Below are 20,965 nucleotides of genomic sequence, written 5' to 3'. Positions count from 1 at the left end.
CACTGAACTATACACATAATGGCTAGGATTATAAATTTTGTGTGTATTTTATGACAATTTTTAAAATTTAAAATCAAACCACATAATTTAAACACATTAACAGAATGAAAAACTATAATCATCTCAATAGTGGCAAAAAATGTCTTTGATGAAATTCAACACCCATCCTGATAACAAACCTCAGAAAACTAATTTGAGTGATAGAGACTATCTAAAATTTACACCTCAAGTCATACCAAATGGTAAAATGTTTTGTTTTCCTTTAGATTCTGGGAAAAAGGCAAGGATGTCTACAAATCCTATTTCTGGAGGTCCTAGCCAGTGCAATAAAGCAAGAAAAAAGTGGTATGAAGATTATAATGATGTAAAACTGACTTTACCACAGATGACATACTGTGTACACAGAAAGTCAAAAAGAATGAACAATTATAAATAAGTGAATTTAGCAAGGTCACTGGATATAAGATCAACTTTAAAAAATCTATTCGATATACATATATATATATGAATGAGATATACCTATATTGTGGCAACAATCAGAAAATGAAATTAAAATAACAGCATTTATAGCATCAAAAACATCAAATGCATAGTACTAATCTAACAAAACTTCTACAATTGAAAAAATACAGTAACTTCCCTTTTTTTTTTTTAAAATACCTTTTATTTTTACTCAACTTGTTAAAGGGGCAGATAAAGACTTTGGCAAATTTGATTAACAGCACAAAATAATGTTATCCAAACCGGATAATTTGTTGCTGGTCTGAGGCTTGTCTTGTTTACACTAAAGTAGAATTTACGTTGTTTCCCCAAATGGCAGATATCAACATTTAAAGGAATTTAATAGTGACCTATTCAATAAGGCAATCATCTTGGTAGCAAACTTCTATTTAAATCTTACATAACTCAAGCTTTATAAAAAGCCAACATAATTGAAAATTGGGTTCTCCCTCTAAAGCCGTAAGTATTCAAAGCTCAAAACAGTTAATTTAAAAATAAGCAAACAAATAAAACAACAAAAAAAAACCCTGCCAGCAAATCCTGCTGAAAAACTTACCAAAAAAAAAAAAAAAAAACAAACTGAGCTTAATCTTTACAAAAGTTATGTTAGCTCAAAAGCTATAAAATCAAAGTTATCTTAATTCTACAAAGAAGGGAGAGGGTCTTCATGCCACCATTTCCTTGAAAAACCTCATCTTTTTCATCCAATTTGGCCACAAATCAAATTTCTGTGTGCCCCTGTTTTCAAGAGATTCCTCTTGCAGAAGAGGCCAAGTATAAACATGGAAGAGTAACTGCCTAAGTAGGAAAGTGTTCCATAATAGTGTGCAGACAACAAGAGAGTTCTGAGTTAATCTCTGGAACTCGACCTGGACCTTGATCTTGACTTTGAGCAAGATCTAGAACGGGATCTTGAAGTGGCTCTTTTTGGTGGAGGGGACACAGAACGGGCCTTTGAGGGTGACCAGGTAGCGGCGAATTGGAACGGGACTGGCTCCTTGATCTGGATTTTGACTTTATATGACCCTTTCCATTTTCTTTGGGGGATCGGGACCGAGACCTGCTTCGAGATTTCTCATACTCATCCTTAGATCTGCTTCGAGAATGTGAATGGGAGCCCCGATCAGACTTGGGCTTAGATTTGCTCTTTGATCTATATTTCCTGCCTTTTGATCGAGAACGTGATCGACCTTTGCTCTGCGACCTGGAACGGGAGCGACTTTTTGAGATACTTCGAGATCTACTGAGGCTGCTCCTGCGACTCTTACTTCGTGACCATCTTCTAGATCGAGATCTGGATCTGCTTCCAGAGTAAGATCGCCTATGGCTTGTGCGTGGCTTATCTTCAATAAGCCTAATATTTCTGCCATTTATTTCTGTGCCATCCAGTTTGTCCAAAGCACGCTTCATGTCAGAGTAGGAGCGAAACTCAATTACACCCTCATCTGTTCCTTCCTTGTGGGCATCCGCATAGGTTACTTCACCTGCTTGTCGCATAAAATCCTTTAAATCTTGCCAACTGCACAGACTAGAAAGATTTTCTACAGTAAGCCTGTATTCTGTACGAGCAGGTGGTCCGTATTTGCCTTTGCCAGATGTTCTCCGATTGCTGTATCCACCTCCATCACTGCGGCTTCCCTAGCTGTAGCCGTCGCGATGGCGACGCAGGCCCCGGGCGTGCTCTATGATTACGCGCTCGCTGCAGAGCTCCTTGCAGTTCAGCTCGTAAACGGCGTCGTTGGCGTCGCGGGAGTCCTCGAACTCCACGAAGCCGTAGCCATTTTTGAGGTCTACTTCGAGGAGGCCATAGCCACTGAAAAAGCGCTGGATGGCTTTCTCCTGGACGTTGTAGCTCAGGCGTCCTATGTAGAGGCGCGGCATGTCCGTGGCGGGCGGGGGCCCAAGGGCTGGTTGTGGAACGGCTGACCGCAAGCCAGTAGCCGCGGTGCAGGTGCGGGGACGGCAAAAGCCCGAAAACGCGCCTCACACCACAGCGGCGGCCGAGTCCAGCCACACAATGGTTAGTAACTTCTATAACTGAAAAAATTGTTGCAAAAATATAAAAATTGCTGAAATTTTGAGGTTAGTTCCTCAGGATCCACGTGCCTCAGGTGGATCACTTGAAGTCAAGAGTTCAAGACCATCCTAGCCAAATGGGGAAATCCCCTCTACTAAAAAAAAATACAAAAAATTAGCCGGGTGTGGTGGCAGGCGCCTGTAATCCCAGCTACTCGGGAGGCTGAAGTTGCAGTGAGCCGAGATTGTGCCACTGCACTCCAACCTGGGTGACAAAGCAAGGCTCCAACTCAAAAACAAACAAACAACAACAACAACAAAACAAATCCCAAAATGTTTAAAGTATCTATATAAATGAAATGTTTTGGAATATTCATAGATTAAATGTCTCAATATTCATGTTCATACCTTCACTTTTCCAGAATTAATCTATGTATTTGATGTAATGCCAACAAAATCCTAGCTTTTTGGTATGGAGTAACTGAAAAAAAAAAAAATCATTCAACAATGTATATGAAAATGCCAAGGACCTAAAAGTGACAATTTTGAACAAGAACAAAATTAGAAAACATACAGTTTACCCTTGAGCACAGGTTTTAACTGTGTGGGACCACTTATACATGGATTTACTTCTACCTCTACCACTTGAGACAGCAAGACCAACCCCTCCTCTTCTTCCTCCACCTTAGCCTGCTCAACGTGAAGACGATGAGGATAAAGATCTTGATGATGATCCACTTCTACCTAATGAATAATAAATATATTTTCTCTCCCTTATTTTCTTAATCATATTTTTTCTCTAGCTTATGTAAGAGTACAGTATCTTATATATATACAAAATATGTGTTAATTGACTGTTATTGGCAAGGCTCCTAGTCAAACGTAGATTATTAGTAAAGTTTTTGAGGTCAAAAGTTATACAATGATTCTTTATTGTGTGAGGGGTCAGTTCCCTTAACCCCCGAATTGTTCAAAGGTCAACTGTACTATCAGTTTTCATTTAAGTTATTTGGTATTGTTACAATAATAAAAGCATACAACAATGAAACATAGTCCAAAAGACCCTAACATGCATGATCATCGGATTTATCATAAATGTTCAACTGCAAAACAAAGGAAAGAGAGGAAGATGGCCTTTTCAATAAATGATGTTGAACAAATTGCTTATTTGTATGAAAAATATTTTGACCTCTACTCCATACCATAAATATTAATTTCAGATGGATCATACACATAAAACAGTAGATATGTGGAAGAGAATGTAGAAAAATATCTTTATGACCTTGAGTTAGGAAAATATTTCTTAAACTGGGCAAAAAAGCACTAATCATAAAGAAAAGTTATTCTTTATCAAAATTAAGAACTTCTGTTCATCAAAGGACGTCATTTAGAGAGTGAAAAGGTAAGCTGCACATGAGATACGTGTAATACAAACATCTAAAAAAAACCCCGTCTCCAGAATATGTAAAGAATCCTACAAATGAGCAAAAATCAGTTCCCAACTGAAAAATGGCAAAAGTCTTGAACAGGTACTTCCCAAAGAAGATATTTAAAAAGCCAACACCTATCGAAAGGAGGGGCTCAACAGCATTATCCATTGAGGAAGTGCAAATTAAACCCATAATGGAATAGCGGCATGCACAAGAACCAGGCCCTGGGAGCTCACCGTGCCACTGAAACTGCTCTAGTCAGGTTGGTGTGGGTCATCCCCAGCCCCTTACCCAATGGATACTTTTCAGTTCTTTTGTCATTTGAACCTGCTGACCACATTCCTCTTCTTGAAGCGCTTGCCTCTAAGGCAGGAATGGGAGGGAGGGGTTAGATGTAGTGAGGATTCGGAGGCAGAATGGAGGAACCAACAAAGTTGGCATCATGCCATGTCAACTCTGTGACAGCAGGGCTTCTTAAAGGTCTGACTCTCAAACCTTTCATTCAGAAAGTGGCACATTAACTATCCTCAATGAGGATTGGTCTCTTAGTAATAGTTAATAAGTTTCACTATTAAACTTCAATCAAAAATGGTCATTTTAACCAGAATGTCAAATTGTTCATTTATGATGGAAGATAATTCACATCAATCTCCTTCCCAATGTTAAATACATATTTACCCCGGGCATTGTGAGATGGGTATTTGATCCTCTTAGCTTCCCTGAAGTAACTCATCATGCCTTGTTCTTTTTGGATGTCAGGTCTTTGGTCTGTTAGGGCCTTCTGGTATCAAGGACACAGCTTCTGGGTTCCCATCGTTACTCTAGGCCCCTCCTAGCAGAAGTATTTCATAGTGTTCCCAGAACTTCCAAGCCCTCATTTATAGACTTGGGAGTTATTCGCTATTTTCTCTCGCTACACTTCATCATGCAAAGTTCAGAGGCTTTACACAGCCTCTTCCATAAAGACACCTGTTGTTGCCATTGTGACCTTTTCTTTGGTGGCATGTTGAAAGTGGAACTTCTTTCTGAGGCTTGACATCTTCTGGTCTACAGCCTGGGCACAAGTTCCAGATATTCTTGGGCACATTTTTCATCCATCTGGAATTTCTATCACCTCCTACAAATGAAACTCAGTGGGTGTTAGGAATAAGATGCTAAGTAACTTTTTTTGGAATTTAGGTAACATCAGAACCAATTTCCATGCTCTAAGATGCATGAGCACCTCTCCCCCTCATTGTATATCCAGCACAGAAATGGTCCTGGCACACTGAAGGTGTCCAATAAATAAAATGCACAACAAAAATATTTTTCCTTTTTATGTAAATATTACAGGTTCATTGCAAAGAAAAAATTAACTTAAAAACACAGAAAAGAAAGTAAAAAACAAAAAATCTGATACTCCACTAAAACAGAAATAACCATCATTAATTTTTTGGAGACCATCCTTTAATCTCTCAAAAGTTCACATAAATACATAATATTACATTTACAGTTTTATACCATAAAGGCAGCATTTACATTTTTGTTTTTACAGTCTCCCCTTCCCTTATCTCTACTTCTCCTTTTCTCACTCCCCTCAAGGTAATCAATATTAACAGCCTGGTGTATATTTTTCCATACCTGTCTCCATGTGCATCTAACCACACACACACACACATAAATACAAAATAAATGGGTGTGATTTTAACAAAAATGATATATTGTATATATACATTTGTTGTAAAGCAATTATTTATCAATACATTGTGGAAATACATTGAAACCAGCTAGTATAAAGTCATTTTTAAAATTACTCTCACACTGTTCCACAATATGGGTATGTCACAATTTATCTAACCAGTTCCCTATTAATGGGCATTCACTTCGTTTGCAGTTGGGGCTTTGCCCCCCTCTACAAACAATACTTCAACAAACATGTTTATTTATATTCTTATGCATTGATGCTGCTTTTATTTCTATGGGACAGATTCCAAAAGTGAGACTGCTGGGTCTAAGAGTATTTATGTTTTAGACTTTTAAATATATATTGTTGGACTGCTGGTGGAAGTATGTTATACAACCTTTAAGTAATAGTTCATGGTTTCCCAAACCCCAATAGCAAAAGATCTCTTAATTTTTGCCAAATCCATGAAGGGGAAGTTTCATCTCACTGAGCATTTCAATTTGCATTTCCCTGAGTGCTTTTTAGGTTCAAAATATTTTCACAGGATAATGATCACCTACAGTTGCTCTCCTATGAAGAACCATCCAGTCCAGAGGGATTAAAGACTTAAGTGTAAAAAATAAAATATAAAAATCTTAAAAACAAATTTAGGATACTATGTATAACCTAGGGATTAAGGAGATCTCTTTTAAGTAAAATGAGTAAATAAAAAATCTAAAAAGGAAATGATATATTTTCCTATAAAAATGTTGTGCCATTACTATAAAGTATAAAGACAAATGCTAGATTAAGAAAAACATCTGCTACATAATGACAAAGGATTAATATCTAAAATATATAAAAAGCACCTCCAGGTTTATAAGACAAATAAATGAATAGAAAAATAGGCAAATACATATATAAGCAATTAACTAAAGATAATTTGTTAAATGAGTAAAGTATGAAATCTGGATGAACGCTTTCATTTGTTCATTATTTTCCTCTAGTGAGAGTTTCCTTATAACTTCTAAGATTTAATATCATTAAATGATTTCCCACATAATTGTTTATAGTTTCTCTGTATACTTTCTGATGAATTCCTAATGAAGATTTTCCTATTTTCATAAAATATAGTTTATAAGATTCATCTTGTGGAGTTGACATCTAGGTGAATGACTTATTGTTCTTTATATTAACTGAGTTTCTCTCTGATGTATTCTTTGATGTACAGTAAGGCTTGAACTACTCCTGAAGGCTTTTCCACATTCATTACATTTATAGGGTTTTTCTCCAGTATGCATCCTCAAGTGTACAGTAAAGTCTGAGTTAGTTCTGAAGGCTTTTCCACATTCTTCACATTTATAGGGCCTCTCCCCAGTATGAATTCTCTGATGTAGGGTTAGCTGTGATAGAGTAATACAACCCTTTCCACATTCCTTACAGGTGTAGGGTTTTTCTCCAGTGTGTGTTCTCCAATGCACTGTAAGGTAAGAACCCCTCCTGAAGGCTTTTCCACAGACATCACACTTATAGGGCTTCTCTCCACTATGGATTTTCTGATGTTCTGTGACATGTACCATCTGGCTAAATGCTTTCCCACAGTCATTACATTTAAATGGTTTCTCTCCAGTATGTGTTCTTTGATGTGTATTAAAGCCTGAGTTACTTGTGAAAACCTTTCCACATTCATTGCATTTATAGGGCTTCTCTCCAGTATGCCTTCGTTGGTGCACGGTAAGCTGTGATGTATTAGTGAAGGCTTTCTCACATTCATTACATTTATATGGTTTTTCTCCAGTATGGGTCCTTTGATGTACAATAAGGTATGATTTAGTCCTAAAGGACTTTCCACAGTCATAACATTTATAGGGTTTCACTCCAGTATGAATTTTCTGATGCTCCTTGAGATTTACCATTTTGGTGAATGCCCTCTCGCAGTCAGTACATTTATATGGTTTCTCTCCAGTGTGAATTCTCTGATGTACAGTTAAGTGTGATTTTATTCTGAAAGACTCCCCACATTCATTGCACAGATAAGGTTTCTCTTCAGTATGAATACGCTGATGTATAATTAGAGAAGAAGAACGCATGAAGGCCTTTCCACATTCGGTACATTTATAAGGTTTCTCTCCTGTATGCATTCTGTGGTGTACAGTAAGGCATGAATAATTAATGAATGCTTTCCCACATTCATTACATTTATAGGGTTTTTCTCCTGTGTGAATTCGCTGATGTTCTGTGAAATTTGCGATGCGGTTGAATGCTTTCCCACATTCATTACATTCATAGGGTTTTTCCCCAGTGTGAGTTCTTATATGTACGATAAGGCTTGAATTACTTCTATAGGCTTTTCCACATTCGTTACATCTAAAAGGTTTCTCTCCAGTATGAATCCTCTGATGCACATTAAAAATTGTGGTATTCTTAAAAGACTTCCCACACTCGTTGCACTGATATGGTTTCTCTTCAGTGTGGGTCTTCTGATGTACACTAAGATATGACTTGTTCCTGAAGGCTTTCCCACAATCATCACATTTGTAGGGTTTCTCACCATTGTGAGTTTCCTGATGTCTTGCAAGTTTTGATTTATCACTAAAAGCTTTCCCGCATTCACTACATTTATAGGGTTTCTCTCCAGTTTGAATTCTCTGGTGCTGATTAAGACGGGCACACTGGCTAAAAGATTTCCCACACACATTACACTGATAAGGTTTCTCTTTAGTGTGAATTCTCTGATGTACCATAAGTGATGAAGAAGCAATGAAGGCCTTTCCACATTCATTACATTTATAGGGTTTTTCTCCAGTGTGGATTTTTTTGTGCTGACTGAGATATGAAGGCTGGCTGAATGTTTTCCCACATTCATTACATTCATAAGGTTTTTCTTTAGTATGAGTTCTTTGATGTTGAATGAGCAATGATCTATAACGAAAGGCCTTTTCGCATGTACTACATTTGTAGGGTTTTTCCTTATTATTGGATTTTTTCCCCAAAGTAAGTTCTGAAGTCTGCCTTATGGCTTTGCTGCCTTTCATCTCCTTGCAAATTACCTTCCCCAAATGGGTATCTGTAATCAAATTTAAATTCGCTGTGAAATTTTCCTCTTGTGTTTGGCATCTGCTGTGAAGCTCTTCTGTGTCAATGCCTGGTTCTGGAATAAGAATAGATTCAAATCTAAAGCCTCTTTGACTAGTGGGGGTCTTCTTGAGTGGAATTATTCTTTGACTCAAATGATTCTCCTGATTATTTTGTAATCTCAATATTCTATCATTCCATTTCCATAACCCTTCCATTCTGGAATCCCACAGACCATTCTCTGTAAGTTTCTCTAGTATGGCCTCCTGTGATAAATCTTCAGAAATAGCCTTTGTTCGTGTAGCATTCCTAGTTGCAGGTTTGGGCTCCATGTCTGGGGTAAAAAAGAGAAAAGTCAAGTAATTCCTTTCCTAAGCTGAGGCAATCTCACTAAACAGAATAATAAAAGTAATAAATACATGGATAATGAATATATGGTTTTAATTGCTTTCACACTGACTTGTTTTCTAGTGAGAAGAAGGTAGGGTTAAGGGAGGCTGGTTTAGCAAAAACTAAAGTAGCAAATTCAGTGAAACTTTCCCGTTAAAAAAGTCTATTCAGCTGGGCACAGTGGCTCATGCCTATAATCTCAGCACTTTGGGAGGCCAAGGTGAGAGAACTGCTTGAGCTTAGGAGTTCGAGACCAGTCTGAGCAATATAGCAAAACCCTGTCTCTACAAAAAAAAAAAAATACAAAAATTAGCCAGGCATGATGGTGTGCACCTGTAGTCCCAGTTATTTGTGAGGCTGAGGTGGGAGGACTGCTTAATTCTAGGAGGTGGAGGTTGCAGTGAGCCAAGATTGTGCCACTGCACTCTAACCTGGGTGACAGAGCATGACTGTCTCAAAAAAAAAAAAAAAAAAGTCCATTCATAGTTTAGAGCCAACTACTTTAGATGGTATTTTTCAACTTTTGACAACCTCAAAAACTGTCATACTTCCTTGCTTTCTATTTACTCCACAAACCAGACATTAGTCCCCAACCATACTTTCTATTTGTTCTTTTTTTGCTTGTTTGTTGAGACAGAGTCTTGCTGTGCCACCCAGGCTAGAGTGCAGTGGTGTGATCTCGGCTCACTGCAACCTCCACCTCCTGGGTTCAGGCAATTCTCCTGTCTCAGCCTTCCGAGTAGTCGGGACTACAGGCGTGTGCCACCACGCCCGGCTAATTTTTGTATTTTTAGTAGAGATGGGGTTTTGCCATGTTGGCCAGGCTGGTCTTGAACTCCTGACCTCAGGTGATCCACCCACCTCAGCCTCCCAGAGTGCTGGGATTACAGGCCTGAGCCACCATGCCGTGCCTGGCCTCTATTTGTTCTCATTCTTGATTGACTAGCTTTGTTGTGAGGGCTTTCTCAAATTCACTGGCAGAATAGTTTATTCAAGTCTTTGTACATACCTTTTAATAAAACTTTTATGGAAAAAAATACTTTGATTTTCAAAAAGAACTGAACAACAAACTAGTCAAAAGTTAATATTTATACTTACTGATATTTCAAATAGTGGTAATTATTGTTTAATTAAGGGTAGATTTTGCAACTTTTTTTATGGCCCTAAGAACATTTCTGATAGTTTGTCAAAAATTCATTAAAAAAATTACACTGTAGGATACTGGTCTTACAATGTGTTTGTGTATGCAATTTAATATTTTATTTTTAAGACACTTTAATGCTTTTTAAAACTTGTAATTCATTTTCAGGTAATTATGCCTCAATGTTTAAATATAAGTACAATAAAAACTCTTGTCCATGGTAGAATGGTTTTATGACTTTTTTTTTTTTAATTTTTGAGGCAGTGTCTCGCTCTGTTGCTCAGGCTGGAGTACAATGGCACGATCTCAGCTCACTGCAACCTCCACCTCCTGGGTTCAAGTGATTCTTGTGCTTCAGCTTCCAAAGTAGTTGGGATTACAGGCATGCGCCACCACATCCAGCTAATTTTTCTTATTTTTAGTAGAGAAAGCGTTTTGCTATGTTGGCCAGGCTGGTCTCCATCTCCTGGCCTCAAGTGATCCACCCTCCTCAGCCTTCCAAAGTGCTGGGGTTACAGGCGTGAGCCACTGTGCCCAGCCAATTTTATGATTTTAAAACCCACTTTTAAGCAGTATGATTTGTCTATGTTATTTTACTTTTATAAAATTTAAATTAATACTTTGTCATGCTGTTGCTATTTATCATTCTTTTACTTTTAAATAGTTTTAATTAGTTTGAGCATATTTTTTGCTGTCATAGGATATTATATTGCCAATATCTGATAAAAAAAAAAGTTTGCTGTCAGAAAAAAAGCTATAAGCCTGGGTGTGGTGGCTCATGCCTATAATCCCAGCACTTTGGGAGGATGAGACAGGAAGACTGCTTGAGCTCAGGAGTTTAAGACCAGCTTGGGCAACACGGTGAGACCCCATCTCTATAAAAAATTAAAAATGAGCTGGGCATAGTGGCACACACTTGTAGTACTAAGTACTTGGAAGGCTGAAGCTGGAGGATCCCCTGAGCCCAGGAAGTTGAGGCTGCAGTGAGCTATGATTGCATCACTGCACTACAGCCTGGGTGACAAAGTGAAACCCTGTCTCAAATAAATAAATAAATAAATAAAGGCCAGACACAGTGGCTCACGCCTGTAATCCCAGCACTCTGGGAAACCGAGGTGGGCAGATTACCTGAGGTCAGGAGTTCTAGACCAGCCTGGCCAACATGGTGAAACCCCGTCTCAACTAAACACAAAAATTAGCTGGGTGTGGTGGCACACGCTTGTAATCCCAGCTACTCAGGAGGCTGAGGCAGGAGAATTGCTTGAACCCAGGAGGCGGAGGTTGTAGTGAGCCGAGATCATGCCACTGCACTCCAGCCTGGGAGACAGAGTGAGACTCCATCTCAAATAAATAAATAAATAAATAAATAATAAGAAAAGCTACAGAAAACGTATCTATAGCACCAATTTGGAATTCAGAAACTAATATTAAATTAAAAAGGTCAAAAGAATATGAAGTTGGAAAGCAGAAAAATTTGCTGCAAAATGCACTAAAATTATAAAAGCTTAGAGTACAAAAAGGTTGTTGTTATATTAGTAATTAGAAATTTTCCTCAATAAATTTATTTGTAGAAACTTAATTTATATGCACTAAATTCTCATCTTTCTTGAGTGAAAGTAAAATGTTACTCCCAGACAACAAGAATGAAAAACAGAATAAAAACTTTTATATTTGAGAGGTCTGCACTTTGGAGATGTCAGAGGAAGTCATTTGGACCAACTTTATTGCTGAGAACAATTTGAAATGTTGGACAAAAGAACAGTCTGTTTGAAAGCATCTGAAAGCTAAAAAGACTTAACAAATTACAAGGAGAAAAATGAAACCCAGAAAAACAATCCTGGTATTTGGTGCCGTTTTCCCCTTCAAATGCCTGTTAATTCTCTAAGAAATGACTGAGAGGCTGAATAAGTAAGCAGAACTCTTAATAAACTCATAGGGCAAGAAAGACAGAGACAGATTTAGGTCCATTAAGGAGGACAATTCTGGAACAACTAGGGTTTGGCTGGAACCTTAAGGTGATAAGCCCTACAAATAGAACGACTAAGAAATAGATCAGCTGGTTCAAGGACTAAAACCCACCTCATTTAAATTTCTCATTGAATTAAAGTGAATGAAGATTGTTATAGTCCCTAGCCTAGCAGTCTGACAAAAGCAAACATTAATCCTCTGTGGGAAAGATTACATAATCTAGAACCTCCTATTATTACTATAGATTTTCATAGTCAATGCCTGATACCCAATCAAAAATAACAGGCATAAAAGGAGACAAGGCTGGGCATGGTGGCTCATATCTGTAATCTCAGCACTTTGAAAGGCCAACAACGGCGGATCACCTGAGGCCAGGAGTTCGAGACTAGACTGGACAACATGGCAAAACCCCATCTCTACTAAAAAATACAAAAAAATTGGCCAGGCATGGTGGTGCATGCCTGTAGTCCCAGCTACTCAGGAGGCTGAAGCAGGAGAATCACTTGAACTTGGGAGGTGGAGGTTGCAGTGAACTGAGATTGCGCCACTGCACTCCAGCCTGGGTAAAAGAGCGAGACTCTGTCTGACACCCCCCACCCCCAAAAAAAGGAGACAAAAATCAAAAGTCACATGGGAAAAAAATCAAGAGACAAAACAAATATACAGAAACAGATCTAAAATGAATCCAAATAATTGAAGTCTCAGACATAACTTTAAAATAACTAGGATAACTATATTTAAGAATATAAGAGTAACAATCTCACAAAGATTTGTAAAGTATAAAATAAGAACCAAATGAAAATTCTAGAACTAAAAAATAAATATAGTAACTTAACTCAAAGTATGGGCTAAGAGCACAATAGAGACAGCACATGAGAGAGTTAGCAAAATGGAAGATAGGTCAGTACAAAGTATCCATACTGAAACACAAAATGATGAAAAACTTGCAAACATTAGAAAAGCAGAAGAGACATCCAGGATAGGGTGAAAAGGTCTATCACAGATGTAACCAGAGTCCTAGAAGGTTAAAAAGAGAAGTGAGAGAGAATGGACAGAAGCTAAGTCAAAGAAATAATGTCTTAGAATTTTCCACAAGAGATAAAAAAAAATCAAGTCACAAGTCTTAGAAGCCAAATGAATCTTCAGCGTGAGAAATATGAAGAAAACTATACTAAAGTACACAGTAGTAAAACCGTTGAAAACTAAACTCTTAAAAGCAGCCAAAAAGAGACAGGGAAGAGCACAGTGGCTCACACCTGTAATCCCAGCACTTTGGGAAGCCAAGATGGGCAGATCCCTGACGTCAGAGTTCGAGACCAGCCTGGCCAGTGTGGCGAGACCCCATCTCTACTAAAAATACAAAAATTAGCTGAGCGTGGTGGCAGGGGCCTGTAGTCGCAGCTACTCAGGAGGCTGAGGCAGGAGAATTACCTGAAACCGGGAGGCAGCGGTTGCAGTGAGCCAAGATTACGCCACTGCACTCCAGCCTGGGCGACAGAGCAAGACTCCATCTCAAAAAAAAAAATCTGTCTTTTTTTTTTTTTAAACAGTGTCTTGCTCTGTCACCCAGGTTGGAGTGTAGTGGATAGGATTACAAGTCTGTGCCACAACGCCCGGCTAATTTTTGTATTTTTAGTAGAGATGGGGTTTTGCCATGTTCCCCATGCTGGTCTTGAACGCCTGACCCCAAATGATCCACCTACCTCAGCCTCCCAACACCTGGCCAAAGACAGATAGATGTCCTTTAATGAGCAACAATTAGATCAAAGGTTACAAATTATAACCAATTTGGCCCATCATCTGTTTCTGTATAGCCAGCAAGATAAGAATGATATTTATATATTTTTATTTATTGATTGATTTACTTACTTATTTTGAGACCGAGTTTCGCTCTGTTACCCAGGCTGGAGTGCAGTGGGCAATCTCAGCTCATTGCAACCTCCGCCTCCTGGGTTCAAGTGATTCTTGTGCCTCTGCCTTCCGAGTAGCTGGGATTACAGCCCAGTGCCACCATGCCTAGCTAAAATTTGTATTTTTAGTAGAGATGGGGTTTCACCACGTTGCCCAGGCTGGTCTCAAACTCCTGGCCTCAAGTGATCAGCCTACCTTGGCCTCCCAAAGTGCTGGGATTACAAGCATGAGTCACCACGCCTGGCCAATTTTTACGTCTAAAATGGTTGAAAAATATATCAAAAGAATGTGAGACATTAAAAATGTATGACATCCAAATTTCAGAGTCCATAAGTGAAGTTTTAGTGGAGCACAACCACATTACTTGGTTAATATGTTGCCTATGGATTCCTCGGTGCTACAATGGCAGAGGGGAATAGTTGCAGCAGAGAGTCCTTATGATCCAACAAAGCCGACAATATTGCTGCCTTGCCTTTTATATAAAAGTTTAGACAGATGGTTCACTTCTCAACAGACTGTACATAATACAGAAAACAATAAATGATACCTTTGAAATGTTGACAGAATATAACTGCCAATCTAAAATTTCAAACTTACCAAAAATATAGTCCCAAAATGAAGGCCAAATGAAGATACTTTTAGAAAAAAAAAGAGAAGAGGCTGGGCATGGTGGCTATTGCTTGTAATCCCAGCACTTTGGGAGGCCGAGGGGGGTAGATCACCTGAGATCAAGAGATCCAGACCAACCTAGCCAACACGGTGAAACCCCATCTCTACTAAAAATACAAAAATTAGCTGGGCATGGTGGTGCATGCCTGTAATCCCAGCTACTGAGGAGGCTGAGGGAGTAGAATCGTTTGAACCTGAGAGGCAGAGTTTGCAGTGAGCTGAGATCGCGCCATTGCACTCCAGCCTGGGCGACAAGAGTGAAACTCAGTCTCGAAAAAAAAAAAAGAAAAAATTAACAATATACTACTTTTAAAATAAAGACAAAAAGTACAAGAATACACAGAAAGTGAAAGTGAGCAGATGAAAAAAGATATACTATACAAACAACAACCAAAAGAAAGATGCTGTAGTAATATTAGTATCAGACAAAACAGACTTTAAGGCAAAAACCTTTAAGAAATGAGATACTTCATAATGACAAAAAGCCAATTTACCATACAGATAACAATTATAACTTTGTATTTACATAATAACACAGCTTCAAATACAGAAAGAAAAAAAGTAAATGAACTAAATAGGAAGCAAATGTATAGTCTCACTAGCAGACTTTAAAAAATCTTTCTCAATTGATAGAATAAGCTCTAAGTACACAGATTTTAACATAATTAACAAACTTAATCTCCTGACACATCTAGAAATTGTACTCAATACTCAATACCTATAGGCTATATATTTTTTCAAGAGCACAAAATGTTTAAAAAATTCTGCAAAGACTGACATAATTCAGAGCATCTGACCATAGCAGAATTAAAGTCAACAAGATTGCTAGAAAATTCCCAAATGGCACAAAATTAAGAAAAATATTTAAAAATAACCCAAGGATAAAAGATATTACAATAGAAATTATAAAATATTTTCCACTCAAAAATTATGAAGATGCTACATAAAAAAGTGTGATACAGTTCTGATAGCCCTAAACAATTAGAAAAGAACAGCTGAAAATCAATGATGTTAGTATCTAATTTAAGAGGTTAGAAAAGATCCACAAACTAAGCTCTAAGAATGGAATAAAATAATAAAGAATAGAAAGTAATAAAACTCAAACATACAAGAAAAAGGACTAAAAACAGTAATGTTTTTAAAAGCCAAGTAATGTCAGGCATGGTAGCTCACACCTGAAATCCCAGCAATTTGGGAGGATGAGATGGGAGGATAGCTTGAGCCCAGGAGTTCGAGAACAGCTTGGTCAACATAGTGAGACCCCTTTCTCTACAAAAAATAAAAATCTTAGGTGTGGTGGTGTGTGCCTCTAATCCCAGCTATGTAGGAGGATGAGGCAGGAGGATCACTTGAGCCCAGGAGTTTGAGGCTGCAGTGAGCTATGATCACACCACTGCATTCCAGCCTGGGTGATAGAATGAGACCCTGTCTCAAAGAAAAAAAAAAAGTCAAGTAAGATTGATAAACTCTAGCAAGATTGAGTAAGACAAAATAAAGAAAACACAAAAAACCAGTATCAGGAATAAGAAGTGGCACATCACTTCAGATCCATATAAACATTTAAATGATAAACAGGATAGTATGCCAATAAATTTTAAAATTAGATTAAACGGAACAATCCCTAAACATAATTTGCTAAACTGAAACAAAAAGAAATAGGAAATATGAACAGTCCTAAGTACCAAAGGCATAGAAGCTATAATTAAACACTTTTCCCAATAAAAGCTACAGGCCAAGATGGCTTCCCTGGTGAATTCCACTACTATAAAAAATAACTTTCCCTCTCTCACAACTTTTTCTTCCCTCACCATAAGCTAATGATCTTGCCTCACATTTTAGAAACTATGGCAGCTATCATAATAGTGGCCTCAATCTTCCTGCCCTCCACTGACATGCAGGTGCACCCATCTTCTCTACCTTTCTCAGTATTACAACACAGGAGGTGACCTCTGTACCTATTCAAGGCAAATCCCCCTTTCCGTTCTAGATTTTATCTCCTTTAACCCTGTCAAACACTTTAGTCCTTCGTCTTTGTCTTGCAACATCAATGTCTCTCTCTCCATTAAGGCAATCCTATCAGCACTCAAACATGTCATAGCAGCTCCCATCTCAAAAATAAAACAAGTATTTTTTCTTGACTCCATTCTTTCCTTTAGCCACTGCTCCATTTCTCTTTCCCTCTTCGTAGGGGAAAAAAATTCCCTCTCTAAAAAGTTACCTAAAACTATCTCTAATGTCTACTTTTCACTCACTCTTTTAAGTATAAATAATATCTGATATATAAAAATATGTAATTCATGTGTGGATTGTTCATGGCATCATAATAAAATGAATGCTTAAATGAACCAGAATCTATTTATTTCTTTCCATCTCCACTACCATCACCCTAATCAAAGTTACTATCATCTCCTGGATAGACTATTCTAACAACCTTTTAACTTACTGCCTGCTTTATGCCTCAAGTTCAATCTCTATAAACACGGTTATTTTCTAAAAACCCTGAAGTAGAATCTCTCCATGCTTTGGAACTCACTTAGATCATCTACAAAGCCCTGCACAGGCAGGCTGCTACATCTCTAATCTTATTCTGTACCAGTTTCCCCTCACTTTAGTCACAGCAGCTTCCTTTTGATTTCCAGAACACATGGCATTCTTTGCTGTATCAGATCCTTTGCATTGTTGTTCCCTTAGCCTGGAATACTTCTCTTTTCCTCTTCCCCTTACTGTTTTCTTCTTCTGACCCTTCAGGTCTCGGCTTAAATGTCACCTCTTCAGAAGCTCCCCTGACCACCCTGTTTGAAGCAGGTGTCCTCATCCCACCCCCGTTACTCTTTCTTATCCTCCAATTTATCTCATAGCTGGGAGGTATGGCAACCACCATTTAGTTTGTTTTTATTTGTTTGCCAAATTATCTATTTCTCAAAATTTAATCTTCATGAAGGCAGGGACCTGGTCCATTTTATTAGCTGCTATAGCCCTTGTACCTAAGCCAGTTCACAGTATATAGATATATAATATTGATTAAATACATCAATACTATATTTTGATTCTCAACTGCTTCCTTGTTTGTATTCTCAATTAGTTAAGAACCTGGAGGAGAGGTGGTGGGTTCCTCCAAAGTTTCTGTAGCCTTGCAGGTGAAAAAAACTAAATAATGAGTAAATAAGTTTGCCTTAAGAGAAATCAGTGGGGACCCTTATGGAAGCGTTTTCCAGTAAATGAAGGAAGAAATGTCAGATAATGGTGAAACAAATGAGCAATATGAAGTTACCTGGAGAAGACAGACCTGAAAGGGATATTTTATGCAAGTTTGAATGAAGAAGAAATAAAATAATAATTATGAAAAGCATGTCCCCAGGAAAGCAGAATAGGATGAGATGGTTCCCAAAAGTGGAGGACAGAGAGAGAGGGAGAGAGAAGATGGGGGTGAGACAGACAGGCAGTGAGATGGGGGATCTCTTCCTCTGAGACAGCTTTGAACAAATATATCTTCAAAATTATTTCAGATGTTCTGGTGAACATCCCCCTGTAGTCTGTTACTTCAAATAAATCCCATCTTCTTGGTTCTGTTTAACTCACCAGGACAGGGAATTCTTGAAATTTCTCTCACCGTCACCCATGGTCCTTTCCCATTCTCCAAATGAGATATCATGTCTGGTTTGGAAACTGCAAGCCCTGTCCAGAGAAAAATAAATAGGATTTGATTGGAGCTATGAGCAAGAACTCCTGCCAAATTCAGTCTCAGTTCTTAATCTTCTGGGCAGAATGACCATTACAGGAAGTTCTAGAGCTGCACTGTTCGATACAGTTGCCAATTGTCACATATGGCTATTTAAATTTGAATTTAAATAAAATTAAGTAAAATCTAAAATTCAGTTCTTCAGATGGACTAGCCAAATTTCAAGTGCTCAAAAGCCACAGGTGACTAGTACCTGCCATATTGTACAGTGATGTTTCAGACAATTACAAAGACATCTCAAAGGAACTCAACGCTATGATTCTGGTTTGGTGGGATAATAGATTGTGGGAATAAACTGAGTTTAGAAAGAAATTGAATACATTTCTTTCTTTCTTCTAGAGGTACTGATAACTTCCATTTAAGGAAGTGACTAGAAAAAACTTTGCTCCAAAATCTGTGGGGTTGTCAACAGTCTCCAAGATTCCAGTGAAATGTGTGTTTCTTACTCTACAATGGGCAGATCATGTAGTTAAGAGTGAGGAATAGCATAACCCAACAATGTGCCCCTAAGATCAAGTACTTCAGTTAAGTACTTTAGAGGCCCTTTATCTTTGGCAAACCTGGTCAAATGGGCAGATCAATCAACACAGAAGAGAAGCTACCCTTACCCAGGGAGACCAGATTCCTGTAATTCTCTAGCATCACATCCTTGTGCAGGTTCCTCTGTGTAGGGTCCATCAACCTCCACTCCTCCAATGTGAAGTCTATAGCCACATCCTTAAATGTCACCGATTCCTAAAACAATTACATTGTGATCACTTAGAAACTATACAATTAGACTTGTTAGGCAGAATTATACATAAAAAACTGGGGAAGAGCCCCAGAAACCAGAATCACCAAATGATTATATAGGTCAACCAGTTCATCCCTTATAGGATGTATAAATCTCTCCAGTGACAAGAACTTGAAACCATAATATGCTGCCTATATCATCTTCAGAGTTTCATCTGATAGCAGAATTTCTTTTCAGACCAAGTCTGGCTTCCTACAAATTATAAATATTGGCTCCACTATATTATCTGGAGTCGAACAGCATGGTTTCCTCCTTCCCTAGAAAGTATTTAAAATACTTGATAACAGCCAGCAGTTTCCATCCAAATCATCTTTCTTCCTTAAAACCCTGGCTTATCTAAAATATCAATTTTCTTTCAGTTCTAATCTATAGACTGTGACTTACTAAAAGATACATTTTATCATTTGTATTGTGGATATAGAATATTATAAGCTTTCTCTTTGAAAAAGAAAAAGAAAAAAAATCGAGGAACTTTGGGTAAGTTCTTTGGTCTGGATATGTATATGTATTAAAAAATGGAAGAACAGGCCATAAACATTTTCAATGTTATCTATTGGAGAAAAGAGGGAGTAGAGAGGACTGGAATGACAGCTAGACTCCTTTGAATATTTGTTTTGTAGACTTGACTTTTGAACCATGTAAATATATTATAAATGAAATAAAAAATTAAAAAAAGCAATCTCTAAAAATTAAGAGTAACATGAAACCAGCTGGTAGCATACTCACTCATTAGAAAGGAACTATTTTGAGTGACTTTGAAACAGTAATTTTTCTGTATATACTGCACAAGGTATACCCTGAGAAAAATAATTGCAAAATAAAAACAAAACCAAAATGTTTTCAGTAAATAATCATATTAATTACAGTGGCAGACACACTATTGTGTAACTGCTGTGTGTGTAGTGCTTGATAAAGCAAATTAGCATACTGACGTCATTGATAACTAATACATTTGGCATGGGAGAAAGAAGATAGAAATGTAATATTGATGAGATTAGGTTAAAAACTCCATAGTTCTGAGTTAGAATAGGAAGTATCACTAGAGATTCATGAAGCATTTTAAGGGAAAAAAAAAAAACACACTTCCTAGCTTCAGCCACTGAAAAGGCCCAGAAACCATAATTAATAAGGTGGCACTATGCAAGCCAGACTGTGGGCTCTAAATATTACTTCCCCCTAAAAGGAACTAGGGCCTAGAACACCCTGACACATTAAAAAGCAAGGAAGCTATCAAAGACTACTAGGGTCATATCTAAGACACAGGAGACAACTTGAAGAGGCTTCCACTGGCCAATGATGTGACAATTTGAGCATCAATAAGGATAATAACTGCAATGGATTTCAAAAATATCTAATACAGTTACATTCATGATACATTATTTAAAAAATCTCATCTATCGGCCGGGCGCGGTGGCTCACGCTTGTAATCCCAGCACTTTGAGAGGCCGAGGCAGGCGGATCATGAGGTCAGGAGATCGAGACCACAGTGAAACCCCGTCTCTACTAAAAATACAAAAAAAAAAAATTAGCCGGGCGTGGTGGCGGGTGCCTGTAGTCCCAGCTACTCGGAGAGGCTGAGGCAGGGGAATGGCGTGAACCCGGGAGGCGGAGTTTGCAGTGAGCCAAGATCGCGCCACTGCACTCCAGCCTGGGTGACAGAGCGAGACTCCGTCTCAAAAAAAAATAAAAA

General features: G+C 38.1%; 1 protein-coding gene and 1 pseudogene across 3 annotated transcripts in view; both read right to left on the bottom strand.

The window, feature by feature from the left end:
* Window positions 1-1,340: 1,340 nt before the first annotated feature.
* On the bottom strand, window positions 1,341-2,382 carry LOC116458487 (serine/arginine-rich splicing factor 6-like; annotated as a pseudogene).
* Window positions 2,383-6,512: 4,130 nt separating this feature from the next.
* Window positions 6,513-20,965, bottom strand: part of ZNF624 (zinc finger protein 624) — a 31,191-nt gene continuing 16,738 nt past the window's right edge. For 2 of the 3 annotated variants that reach the window (XM_032138168.2, XM_032138169.2), the window contains 3 exons: window positions 19,091-19,217; window positions 18,323-18,418; window positions 6,513-8,998 (listed from right to left, as the gene is read on the bottom strand). In XM_032138168.2, the coding sequence (XP_031994059.1) occupies window positions 6,777-8,998; window positions 18,323-18,418; window positions 19,091-19,217 (2,445 nt within the window). In that variant the 3' untranslated portion in view covers window positions 6,513-6,776. Of the gene's footprint in view, window positions 8,999-18,322; window positions 18,419-19,090; window positions 19,218-20,694; window positions 20,785-20,965 lie in introns of those variants that run through there. The other variant, XM_058431729.1, reaches the window with a different exon arrangement.

Source organism: Hylobates moloch, unplaced genomic scaffold (assembly GCF_009828535.3).
Source record: "Hylobates moloch isolate HMO894 unplaced genomic scaffold, HMol_V3 SCAFFOLD_19, whole genome shotgun sequence".
Lineage (NCBI taxonomy): Eukaryota > Metazoa > Chordata > Mammalia > Primates > Hylobatidae > Hylobates > Hylobates moloch.
This window is presented reverse-complemented; position numbering and strand designations above follow the sequence as displayed.